This window comes from Mastigoproctus giganteus, chromosome 1 (genome assembly GCF_048544385.1).
Source record: "Mastigoproctus giganteus isolate SK-2022 chromosome 1, ASM4854438v1, whole genome shotgun sequence".
In the NCBI taxonomy this organism is placed as follows: domain Eukaryota; kingdom Metazoa; phylum Arthropoda; class Arachnida; order Uropygi; family Thelyphonidae; genus Mastigoproctus; species Mastigoproctus giganteus.
In genome coordinates, this window is record NC_143575.1 from 81070490 (window position 1) to 81084479 (window position 13990).

The 13990-nt window shown below is 37.6% G+C and overlaps 1 protein-coding gene across 1 annotated transcript in view; it reads left to right on the forward strand.

Moving 5' to 3' along the window:
- The window catches only part of DCTN2-p50 (dynactin subunit 2), a 194615-nt gene extending 180826 nt beyond the window's left edge, over nucleotides 1–13789 (forward strand). The window contains exons 11-12 of the mRNA XM_090380696.1: nucleotides 6065–6156; nucleotides 13532–13789. Coding sequence (XP_090236822.1) covers nucleotides 6065–6156; nucleotides 13532–13618 — 179 coding nt within the window. The 3' untranslated portion in view covers nucleotides 13619–13789. The remainder of the gene's footprint in view (nucleotides 1–6064; nucleotides 6157–13531) is intronic.
- Nucleotides 13790–13990: the final 201 nt, after the last annotated feature.

Below are 13990 nucleotides of genomic sequence, written 5' to 3' on the forward strand. Positions count from 1 at the left end.
TCTCCAGTTTAAAATTCATTTTTAAGCTTGTGGATTTTTTTTTTTTTTTTTTGTCCCTTTGTACTTTTGTAATAGGTGTTATTGATCTATTCAGTGACATAAACTGGGTTTAAGTTTCTGGAAGTAAAGGACATCTGTAAATAATCATCTAACGCTCAACGTTGATAGAATATTTGTATCGAGCATCGATGGTGAATATTCTTTCAATCAGTAGATTACTATTTATAGAAGGTTCATTGTGGAATAATCTCATGCTCTATACTAATAGATTATTTATTAGAATTTAATGTGCAATTAAGAAAGAGTAATGATATTGTGGTTTCCATGATATGTGTGCTATATATTTTGAAGAAATATTTCTTTTGAGAAATAATATTTCATTACAGTAAATTTAGGTTAGGTATATCATCCTCTGTTACACTCATTTATCCACTAATAATTGTGTTCCACTCTAGACATTAAATTACCTACTTTAATTCTTTTGGAATGCAACACGAAAAAATCTACCCACAGAAATAAAATAAGAGCAAACGAGGAGAGTGCACTCTGATATCTAAGCAAAAACTCAAATTGTAACAACAGGATAAAATAACTGTGGGAATCAACAGCAAACTAGAATGCACCAATGTGAAATGGAGAGTAGAATTGTAACGTGATTAATCACATGGATGACTGTTGTCCTCCTGGCCAGTTTGCATGCAAATTACTCAGAAAATTAACTAACCAACAGACACTGTTGGTTAGTTAATTTTCTTCGGTTAGTTAGTTAATTCCCAAAAGTTTAAACTTTTGGCATCCCCTTCCCTAAAGAATTCCTGATGTGAATGTAGATGCAAAATACCTATATACAGTCTGTTAGCAGCCTGACCAGGATCACCAGCAATTAAATCATCGACAACAAGTGAACAAATGTGAACCAGTCCCTTCCTTCTATTGTTAATATAAGTAAACAAGTCTTTGCTGCTGCTTTTCTTTGCATCCTTTCCAGAGATTTCTTGTAATCTGCCTTAGCTTGCTTAACCTCCTTTGTGACTTGATTACAAACTAGTTTGTATCTACCATAGGCATCTCTATCACCTGATAATTTATATGCATCATTTTTCTTCACTCTCACAAGTCACATCAGTTCATCTGAACCATTTAGGTCTAAGCCTTAAACAGTATTTCTTACTTGATAAACTTATAAGTGATTCATTTCTTCTTCTCGGTTCAGCCAAACCGATAATATTCCAATTCACATTTTCTAGTTCCTTTTCCAGCTCTAATATCCTGTCTTCACCGATGAGCGATCTTACGTTGTAACAGGCCAAGTTCAGTTCCCATGCATAGCAGCTTGGTCGTACCCAGAGATTCTTAGCACCCTCTGCTTCCACTCTGATCCTCTCGCTGCCGTAAGAGGTGGAGTGAAAGCTGCTGGGGACTGAGGGCCATTTGTTTTGTCGTGCTGTCATGTGCTGGAGGGTTTGGTCTTTTCCTCTTCAAGCTGACCGGGCATCTTGAAGGGAACCACTCCACACATTCATTGCCACCTAAGTGATGTAACAGGGCTTACCATCAGGAAGTTGTGCATGAGTGGATTTTAGGGAGGCAGGCCAACTGGACTTCTCCTAAATCTTCTGTAATAGAAAGATATTGGATCCATCAGTGTTTTAGACTGAGTATCTGATAACACACAGAATACCTGTTTCCATCTAAGCCGCCACGCAAGTATACATCTTAGCTACCCTAACACAGCCCGTGTATTTACTTGTTCTGCGTTGACTTCCGCAGTCTCTGAAATCCCCTCCATCTTATTTTTCAGCCTGCTGTCCATTTCGCATCTGCCAGCAGCTACTGTTAATTTTTTAGTCCGTGTACCCCCCCCCCAGCTAGCGGTTTTCCGACCCACCAAACACTGCCTTGATAGCATCAGCAAATTTCCTTGCATCCTTTCTATTTAAGTGTATCCGATCCCTTTAGAAGCAATCTCAACTGTTAACAAGCACAGACCAGGCTAAGATAAATTCTGCCCCCTTCAGCCTTGCACAATCTCTACAGGGCCAAATTGATTGACAAAGGCTCTCATCATATACTCCCGGCTTTTTTTTTAACACTGACCTGCAGTTGTTAAGTAAGTCCAGAGGTCTCCTAGTCTTAATATCCTGTGCTGTGCCTAGTAGGTTATAACCGGGACTGCAAGAACTACCGTGGCATCAGCCTCCTTTCCATCATCGGAAAGGTCTTTATGAAGATCATCCAGTCAAGACTGCAAAAACATCGCGAGCAAACCAGTCGAGAAGAACAGGCAGGATTTAGACCCGGGCGAGGATGCTGTGATCAAATCTTTGCCATTCGTCAGCTGATGGAGGAGAGGATCCGGTGTGGACAGCGAACCGTCATTGTTTTCATTGACTTTAAGTCTGCTTTCGACTGTGTCCACCGGCCTGCCTTATGGAAACTACTAGAGGTTGAACATGTACCTCGAAAAGTCATCACACTCCTCCAAACTGCATACAACGGTTTAACCAGCCAGGTGCGCATCCAGAATGACTTATCTGAGGAATTTACCATCCAAACTGGAGTCCGCCAAGGGGATGTAGCCTCCCCGTTGCTTTTCAACATCGTGGTCAACGCCATTATGAGGCAAGCATTCAGAAACAGACAGGGCATACAATATGACAAGGATCACTATGTGACTGACCTGATGTTTGCTGATGATAGTGCTATCCTTGCCGGTAACGACGCTGAAGCCACGGTCATCCTCTACGACATTGCCCGCATTGCCCGGCCATACGGTTTGAAGATCAATGCTGGTAAGACAAAGGCCCTGACAACAGATGGGTCGCAAGCCACCATCTATCTCGAAGGCGTCCAGATCGAGCAAGTGCAGGACTTTAAATACCTTGGGTCGCTGGTCCAGGAGAAGAAAGTTGCATCCACCATGGAAATCCACAGCAGAATTGGACAGGCGGCCACTGCGTTCGCCTCGCTCAAATGGTGTCTGTGGAAGAGGACCAACATTTCCACAAAGACTAAAATCCGACTCTTCCGGACTTTGATCCTGCCCATTCTTCTTTACGGATCGGAAACATGGATTTGTCTCAAGTTAGATTTGAACAAACTTGAGGTATTCCAAATGCGATGCCTGCGGCAGATCTTGGGCATCTCTCTTCGCGACCGCATCACTAATGATACCATCCGCGCCAGATGCCAACAGCAACCAACCATTGCCGACCAAATCCAGAAGCGAAGGCTCAGATGGTTTGGCCACGTATGTAGAATGGGCACGAACAGAATACCATCCACACTCCTTTGGAGACAACGACCCACCCAATGGAGCATCCAACGGACCGCGCCTAGGAAAACATGGGCCAAGCAAGTGGAAGATGACTTGAAGAGCCGACGTCTCGACCTTAACCAGGCCAGGACTGAAGCCATGGATCGTAAGGTATGGAAGAACATCACAGAGCAAGTCCGAAACCCTGCGGCACCTACAGCAGCATACTGGTTGCGTGGCCAACCGCCTCCCCCAGCTGCCAGCTAAGGACCAAAGAAGAAGAAGAAGTAGGTTATACTGGAAGGTATAGCCTCTTTGTGATCCTTATGAAGATCGCAAAGTTTTTAACATGTATAGTTTTAAACAGACTTCTTACCATTTTAAATCTCAATAACCTGAGTTGAGACTGTATGTTGCTACAAAAAATACATAGTTTATTGCTAATTATATTTGCTGCAATAAAAATTTAGTGAAATTTACGCTTCACTGACCATGGTGGCCATAGTCAGAGTACAATTGAAGCATACAGGGAAAGAACAGTCATTGAATAATACCTTTCCATAATTCAAAAAACAGACTTTTTGGACTTGTTGCTTTTTTTTTTTTTTTTATGTGAACCACAAACACGAGAGGTATTAGAACCTATAGTACTTAGTACCATGCTTGGGTTGGAGGTTGAGAAGACGAAAGAAGATATTTGTTGACATTGGACTTGAACTTCTGTAGTTTGTAATTTTCAGGAAATACGTATGAAGGAAGGTTGTTCCAGAAAACGACAGTTGAATTAATAAAGGAGGAAGATGAAACGTTGGTTCTGTGGGTTTGAAGTTGGACAGTAAATGGATGTTGGCTGGCGGCGGCACGTGTTCGGACTGTTCTGAAAGAAACAGTGGGAATTATAGAAGCCAATTAAGAACAGTGCCCATGGAAGTATCTGTAGAAGAGGCATGCAGCAGAAACAGTACATCTATGAGAAAGCGAGTGGAGAGAATGTTAGAGATGAATCATTAATTAACCTCACTGCCCTCTTCTGAATGGAATCAAGAAGCCTGAGAGAGGTTTTGGGGGCACCACTCCAGACATGGGAACAATATTCCATGACAGGGCAGATTTGCGATTTATACAGAGTGAGCAGCTGTTTGGAAGAAAAGTAACGCCGAGAGTGAAAGAGAAAACCAAGTTTTTTAGATGCAGAGGAAGCAATATTTGTAATGTGCTTGTGCCAAGAGAGATTAGAAGTCAGGGTAATTCCCAAAAAAGATATATCATTTTGCCTAGAAATTGGAGTGTCACTAAAGATAAGCATAGGAGAAGAAGAATCCTTTTTGCGAGATATAAGACAAGACTGAGTTTTAGAAGGGTTGAAATCAACTAAGTTCTCTTTGCCCCATTGGAGAATTACCTGAAGATCAGCATTTAAGGAATTGGTAGCAGATTTTCGAGAAGTTGAAGCTGATTGAGCAGGACAAGGTTTCTCAAAATGGAAAGTTGAATGCAATGTGCTATCATCGGCAAAACTATGGATAGCATTTCCAGTCAATGGAAGAAGGTCATTAATATACAAGAGGAAAAGAGTGGGAGAAAGAACTGAACCTTGGGGGACACCGGCATTAGTGGAGAAGTTAGAAGACAGAGAGCCATCTACCATCACCCTCAGTGAGCGATCAGAGAGAAAACTGGATAACCAATTACTAAAAACAGTTGGCAAACCATAAGATGGAAGCTTGTTTAGAAGACCTTTATGCCAAACACGATTCAAATCCTTTGAGATGTCAAGAGCAACTACTTGTGTTTCACCGAACCTTTCCATTGAATTAGTCCATAAATGGGTAACATAAGCCAGAATATCACCAGTGGATTGACACTGACGGAATCCATACTGGCGATCGTTGATCAGACAGAAGGTTCCTAGGTAGTTTAAGAGTTGGCAGTTAATTGATTTCTCCATTACTTTAGAAAGAGTAGAAGTAATTGCAATGGGACGATAATTGGATGGGAGGGATTTGTCATCCTTTTAGGAACTGGCTGGATATGAGCAAATTTCCAAGCAGAAGGAAAAACACCTTTGGAATAAGAAAGTGAAAAAAGGCGGCAAAGAATAGGAGTAAGTTCAGGAGCACAGGTTTTGAGAACAAGTGGAGAAATACCATCAGGACCTGGAGCTTTCTTAGCATTAAGAATCATCAAAATCCTTCTGATATCCTTTTGACGGAAGACCACAGTAGGCATTGAATGGAGCATGTTGGGAGGTGTTTTACCAAGATCATTAATACATGAGCTGGAAGAAAAATGGGATTCTAGCAGGTCAAAACTAAGCCACAAAATGTTCCTGTGTTTCTTATTTTAATCATAAGATATTTGTTTACTACTTAGTATTTCTCACAAAAACATGTTATAGAAGCAACAAGTGAAAGCAATACCCTTTCCCTGATTATCAGCAGTGACTCTTCATGCATTAAGAATCTCCAGAAAGGGAACCACTAGAACAGATTATAATTTGTTGAAGGTGACAGATTATAATCTGTTGATGTGGAATTTACTTAAAGATATAACTAGTGTCGTGGATAAAGGAAAGGAATGTTGCTTTCATTAAGTTGATAGCTTAAATAACTTCAAGGAAGAACTGGACAAAGTTTTGGAGCAAATCGATGGGTCAAATGGTAAGGGTTTTATTTATTTTTGCTGATGCTGTATTATAAACTTGCTTTCTTGCATCATATGCATCTACTAATGCTAAGTAATTCAAAAAGTTGACAATGATATTAGCCATTGTTCTGTAACTATAAAATGTTATTCATTCATTTTCAGCTCTTCAATTTAGCAAAGCTTTAACTCAGTTAGACACGTTGCAACAGCAAATTTCGGGTTCCTTAAAGAATAATGAAAAATTGCTTGGGGAGGTGAGTATTCTTTTATATTCTTTGCTTATAAATAAAAAGCTAGAATCTCTGCCCAACATCATATCATGTAATATAGGTGAATCTAGAATTATTCCTCTACAGAAGTATCACAAGGGGGAGTCCTCCCTCCCTCTCCCACCATTGTCTCCCCTTTTATAAGGCAGAGACCAGATGTATTGTCTTATGTGGATAATTTAAAATACTGACCACTATCTAAGCAAAGAGACCCCTCTAGGATCACGGAGGAAATTAACAGCATGCTCCTGCAAAACCCAGCAAAGTGTCCTGAAGAAAGAAACAATCATCTCACCCAACATTGGGGGTTGTGTTTGGCACAAAACTGAGATTCAATCAGCACATTGACGAACTCATCAATCGTGCAACTTACCTGAAATGGAGAGCGAAACAACATCTGCATTACGTCTCAGACATGGTCACAGCAACAAAATATGTCAGGACCACTATATACTCCCCACTACTTTATGCAGCTGATATCGGAGCTTCAGCAGTACCTACAATCAGAAAACCTATTTGGGCAGTGGAATAGTGGCCATCCCATCCATCTTCATACAACTGAAATGGCCTGGGCCATTTCAGTTGTATGAAAAAACTGGTAATTACGGTTAAGATGACCAATCAGATCAAGTCGTCTTCATTCTGCGATGGAGGACTCCACCTGCTCAGCTTAGTGCTTAACTATTTGTCCTCTTCATTTACGCCTCCACTTATCAGAGGACATTGATGCAGACCTTCAGAAATTTGCTGTCAACTAACGATATAGACTTGAGATACTTGGTCCAACAGACTGTGAGCTGTCAGCTGCATCTGTAAATCACCAAACTGCTTAACCAAAACTGGGATTGGCAACCCCTGGAGGCATGGTGCCACCATCCTTTGACAAAGCATTACAACCAATCGCAACCATCTAGACAGAAGTGAAACTGCCCCGGTTGTCCCCAGTAAGGAATACTCTATGTTGGTCCAGACAGCATACCCTTCATCACCATTTGGAGATCCCTGTGAATTAACTCATGAACATAACAGGGAAATGAACCTGGCACTGCTCTTGCTGCTCTCTTCCATGAACTGTGAGGGCAATAGTATATGTATCAGTTGTTATTTAGTTATTTAATCATCGACGGGATTTGAACTCTGTCTTTTCCACCCAGTGTCGGGAGGACAGTAATTCTACCAACTGTGTTACCCATGAGGGCATAGTTGGTAGAATCGCTGTCCTACCAACTGTACTACCCACGAGGGCACTTGAGGAGGTAGGCTACAACTGTACTCACTGTTCTTAGTAGACTGGGGGAATAACGGTACAGAAAAGAAGAGAGGAAGGAGATGCCATCAAAAAAATTACCTAAAGGAAACAATTCACCAAGGTAGTGGAGGGCACAGAGAAGTAAGATACAGAGTGGACTCTTGCTCAGTTCCTCCCAGGGCATGAAACTAAACAGCAATCTGTGGCCATCAAAACTCGCTGAGTAATAATGCGTATGCCCAACGCTAATAAAGTTGCTAACACGTGGTTTTTAAAGAGCAATAATTGTGAAACACGTGAAGGTTTTTTATTAGGCCCAAAATATCATGATATGGACAAATTGTTGTATTAAAGATGTTAATGTGAGAGAGAGAGAGAGAGAAAGTATGGATTAAAATAGCTATCAGAGGAATTGTTGAATACAATAAGAACTGTGTCAGATATTTTGCTTTTCTGAAGTCTATTTGGTATTTCATAAGGAAAAAGTTCTACAAAAACTTTATGCTAAAACAAGTTTTAATGACTTAGAGTGGTTTGGGAACCAGAGTACCAAGCACATGTATAAAAAATGTTATTCAGTCTATCTTGTAAATTATGGGGGAAAAAAAATATTTGCCTTACCTGTCCAGTCAAGCATGAAGCATGTTAAAACACATGTAACTGGGAAATGTTAAGCATGTGCTGTGAAAGATAGAGGGGAAAATTGTCATGATTTCTCTTTTTTAGAGATCACTTGTATGAAAGCAATATTAATTGATCAATACTGGATTAACTGACCATTCTGAACTACATATACCTTAATGATAAATAACATAATTCGGTTTGAATTCTATTGTCTGAATTCCACACCACTGAAATATTTGTGAAGGATTGAGACTATTGATACGGAGCCTTTGGTTTCGTTTCCTGGTTGAGATCTGTTGATCGATAAGGATGACCAAAACTGAGCATTGAAGAATATGAAAAATGACCCAGATGACTCACCAACCATATTTTGGAAAAAGTCTGTCACTATTAATCCTATCATCCTTCATATTTGCAACTTATCTCTGAGACTGGGCATTTACCCAAAGCATTTCAATCAGATTAACATACTTCTGGTATTCAAAAAAGGTGACAAGTGGTCTGTATAAGATTTCAGACCACTCCCCAGCAAAAAAAAAACCTTTTTAAACTATTTGACACAGTAGTGCGTAAACAACTTTTCAATTTTTTCAAGCCTTACATATTTCAAATTCAACATGGCTTTGGTCGTGGAAAGTCAGCACGTGTATGTAAGTTTTCTCTGGGAGTCCTATTGCTGTTATCTAGGGTCACATTGCTGTTGTGGCTAAGGAGCTGTATAATACAATGTTCCAGCAGTGTTGTCATCTACCAAGTGAAGCCTGAACCATTAATTCAACTGTGTATATGTATGTATGTATTCTTTGTGAACATATTGCTGCTAGGCTGTTATTGTAGGGTCACATTGCTCTTGCATCGGAGAAGCTATATAATGCAATGTTCCCAGTATCATTAATAATCAAGTGAAGTCAACTTTTTATCCAACTCAGTGTATATGTTTGTGTGTTTTCTTTAGGAGCCCTATTGTTGTTAGGTTGGGTCACATTGCTCTCTGGAGTCTGACGAACTATATAATGCAATGTTTCCACATTGTCATTAACAATCAAGTGAAGTCTGAACCTTTTATTCAACTCCGTGTATATGTATGTATGTATGTGTTCTCTGGGAGCCCTATTGCTGTTATGTAGGGTCACATTGCTCTTAATGCTGAAGCTATATAATGCAACGTTCCTATAGAGTCATCAACTACCAAGTAATTTCTAAACCTTTTATCCCACTAAGTACAATACTTGATAAAATGTGATGCCATCTCTACAAATTATGAAATCAATGATTGGATTATGGACTGGGACACAGTGCTTTATTATTAGTAGTATTGTTGTTCTTACATTATTACTCATTGGGTAGATCCCGCGACAGATATTACTACCAAGTGCACAGTGTGGCTATGTGTCGTGTTACTGTAGATCCAGGAACGCTGAAGCTACAGGTATTCAGGATTGCAGCTTTCTGAAATTCCTTGTATATGTTCTCTGGGAGATTGAGTGCTGCTAGAATCTTTGGCACCATACAATTAACACTATACACTACTTCAGCTGTTATGTTCTGGCTCTCCAAGTGGTGTGATATCTTCTTGGTTATGCAGTTGGTCATAATCTTGTATATTGTTGGAATACAACTGATAGGCCTGTCTGGATTCTATTGGGTATCTGTGTGGTTATTATTTTTATTATTAATTTATTTTTGTTTCTTGTACTGGGCATATGTCTTTAGTCTTGCTTTTAATTTTATGAATTAAGAAGTCAGCATATTTTTACAGGACATTTCATGTGAAGATATTACTAATTCAATTTGCATTGGACTATATACTTAATTCAAATATCTTTCATATGAAGTGAGAAAATTCATAAATAAAAAGAATTTCAATTATATAATGTGATTTTTTTTTTTTTTTTGTTATTATAATGCTAACTCAAATAGTGATCTAAATGAAAGAATGCTAAATTCCTTTTGTTAGAGAAAACTAACCCAGCAAAAAAAGTCAAAATTATCTTCCAAAGTTTTTGTATTTCTGTGAAGTAAAAAAAAAAAAAAAAAAAAAAAATGTATTAGTGGCTCTGGTTAGCAGGTAAACCATGCAGTGTTCGTAGGATGCCAATGTAAATTTATGGAGTTAAGGTCAAAAAATATTTAAAAATGCAGCCTACAAGGATATTTAAGATGACAGTGATGTGTGCCATTTGCAATAAACATTAATAAATACAGAATTTTATGTAAATACTACTGGATTGAGGTGGGTAAAAATAAAAGGTTTCAATAGAGCAAGACAGGGGTACTGAAACCTGCTATAATTAGCCACATGATTATTTACACCCAGTAGTGTAAATAAAAAATCTGTATTTATTAATATCCATTGCAAATGGCATCTTAACCTTACATTATGGATGGCTTATAAAAATATTAAAATTTATTACTAATTAAATAATTTTATTTAAGTAAAACAAGTAAGTTTCCATATTTCACTAGAGAAATGAATTGAAAGTATAAGTGGGGAGGAAAAAGAAAATACCAGAAGGTGAAAACGTGGGATTTAAACTGCAGAAAGAGAAAAATCCGCATTCATGTTACCACATGGCTACTATAACCATTTATATAAACTTGCCAAAACCTTTACTTATGTTATGGTTTTTACTGTTTATCTGCCCTTCCTTCTTAGTGTTCCTTTTTTTGGATTGGAATAACAATAAATTATGAAAATTATATACTAATAATCTGTGAATTCATATATTGTTCAATGCAATATCAAAACTTTAGAAAATGTGCCATTGCGAAGAAATTCGCAATGTTCCAGCCTGTTTCTATGCCCTGAAAGTGGGGCCTCCATTGTCTGTGTTTTTTGTTTCCAGAATTGCCCTTGTTGTCTATGGGAGTGTCCACTCTGTATGTTACTACCCTGTGGTGGAGGGTATAAATGCATACACACCATATATATCCTCTGGGATTTTTTAGGCAAATAGTGTATACCTTCTGGTTTTAAAATAAAGTAAAAAGTAAAGTGCAGCCATTATCAACCCACTGCAGGATGGAAGCCTCCTCAACAATTCATGCTGAGGGAAATGGACCATAATCTGCCACGCTGGTCCAGTGCGGGTTGGCAGATTGACCGTATTCAGCAGTCAGGGGCTTGAACCCCGGTCTACTCAAAGAGCGTGTGCTACTGCACTCCCGCTCCTGCCCACTCGGCTACGGAGGCCGTTTTGGTTTTAAAATATTAAACACATTACATTACAAATTAAATTATATTACAAAAATCTTACCATGAGATTTAGAACATTAAACTAGCAGAAGGTACACTCCATGAATGTTACAATGTTCTAAATCTCATGGTAAGATTTTTGTAATATAATTTAATTTGTAATGTAATGTTTTAATATCATTTAATGTAATCTTGTTATGTTATTTGATATCTCTTATCCATAAACCCCTGGCCTTTTGGCCATGAATTTTGTTGGCAAACTAAAGGGCCATGGGCCTTTTGGTTTGCCAACAGAAACGACAAGCTCAGAAATATTCGACATTATAAATGATCAATTTTCACATAACGGCCTGGACTGGAAATGCATTGTTGGTCTTTGTACAGATAGCAATGCTGCAATGACATGCTCCACGTTGTAGTTGCTGCAACAGTTCATGAAGTTGCATGTTTTATTTTCTGCCCTATATATTGCAACCAACTTGCTGGTAAAGTAATGGTTCTAAACTGTCTCATAGTCAGAATTATCTGACTATGTTGTAATTTTTTTCTGTTAGTTGTTGGCATATCAACTTCTGTGGCCATATTGCACCTCCCAAGGTTTTTGAATTTTACTCTGATCCAAGCCCAAAGTAGGATTCGAACCTGTGACCGACAATGCTCTAAAAAGTTGATTATATAAAGTTTTTGTGATGAGATGGGTACAGAACATGGTTGTTGCATGGAAAGGTGTTATCTCATGTCATTGAAATTAGGAGTTTCTTGGTTCTAAAGAAATCAAAACTAGCAGAGTTGTTTGATAACACAAGTTGGATTTCAGAATTGGCAGATATTATTTCATTTCTTAAACTAAATTTACTATTAAGGTCTTCCACCTTCCAGTTTGAGAAACCTTGCCCTGCCTAAACAGCTTCAACTTCTTGAATATTCCCTATCAATTCCTTAAATGCTGATCTCCAGGTAATTCTCCAGTAGGACAAAGATAACATTTTGATCCTTCTAAAACTCAGCCTTGTCTTATATCTCACAAAAAAGGATTCTCATGATACTTGAATTTCTAATCAAAATTATGTATCTCCCTTACTTCTAATCTCTCTGAGAGAGGGTTAAAACTTTTTATACAAACAAATGTTATGAGACCATCTCAAAACCAAATAATCTTAATCTTATAAAACTGTGTAGAAAACAATACAGCATAAAAATAAACTTCAAATGTAGTTAAAGAGCCATAACAGTTAGGTCAAAAGTTATGTTATGATGCACATATCACAGGCTGTGATATGCATTCAAGTTCATTCTGACACACACAAATGTCTACTTTTACAAGTCAGTTTGCACTGTCACTTCTTAAGAAGAAAGGTACAAAAAATACTGTGTTATATTCCCTTAAATCAGAACTTTTTTTTTTTTTTTTTTAGAGGGAACTGGTTAAGATTTTGGCAGCTTGTTTCTACATGTAGCTAATAGTTTCTACTTAATACCTGCACAATAGCATTTCTGTATGGTTGTTTCTGTGCAAGTTACAATCTTTAAACAACATGCACCAATTGAAGTTGGTTAGCAACTTTTTATCCTGTTTTGAATGCACAAAAGGATGCGTTTTTAAACGTTATTTTGACTGTAGATTAATTCTGATTCAAGCCTGAGGCAGGATTAATTCTGATTCATCTCCAGTCACTTAAATTAACCACAGTTTTTGGAAAAAGGAATGACAATTAGTTTAATATGGTATTAAAACAGTGGGTAAGCCCTTTTGCTTTAATGTAATGCCCTCACAGGTAGCACAGTAGATCTCTCTGATCACTGTTTACGCTCCAGGTGGGAAATGCCTAGGTTTGAATTTTGTCAGTGACATGAGATTTTTATAGGTGTTCTCAGGTGAGGTTTGCATAATTTTTTTTCTCCCAGAAACTTGAATTTTTTATCCATTAAACAAATCAATTACAAAATACAGGCAATGTACAGACAGTATGCTGTTGTCGTGGCACTTAACACACACAAACATGATTCAACATGCAACTGCACTGCAGCCATGCAGGTGGACTGTTAATACTTTTTTCATAATACATGAAATAGAGGTATTGACAGTTAATAATGATATATGAAAAAATATTGCATTGTTTTTGTGGTTATAACTTAAATTAGATAGTAGTCAAGTTTCTATAAAATTCATGTATTGGTTCTTAAGAAGTACAGTTAACAGTGTTAAAATTTTCTGATATTTGGTGTATTTTTGATAGATTTCTGTAAAATTGTGATGTATACAAAACATTAATGGGCTGTTTTATATTTAGTTACAGGACATGTTCAGTAATAATATGGACATCATTAAAAACAATATTTCAACTTTAGATTCAAGAATTGCTGCCCTCAAAAAGTAATATTGTATATATTTTATTCACAAGGTACTGTATTGCTAGCGTTCTAAATTATATTTTATAAGATTCAGAAGCTTCTGATATACCTGAACTGCCTTAACTGCTGCTGAATTTCTATTTTTATTTCTACCATTTAAATTTGTTATGCATTGCAGTTTACATCTCCTAATTAACTGTTGCATTTATAAATTTTATAGAAAATGGAAGTTTTTATTGATATAAGTGTATAATTAGCAAAATTAAGCAGGAATTGATGTAAATAATAATTTCTAATAAATTTCTAATTAATGTACAATTGAGTTGATTTTTTCATCAAATATACATTTTCTCTTGTTCTCCCTACTTAAAATGGAATGCTTGTAGTGATAAAAAGTT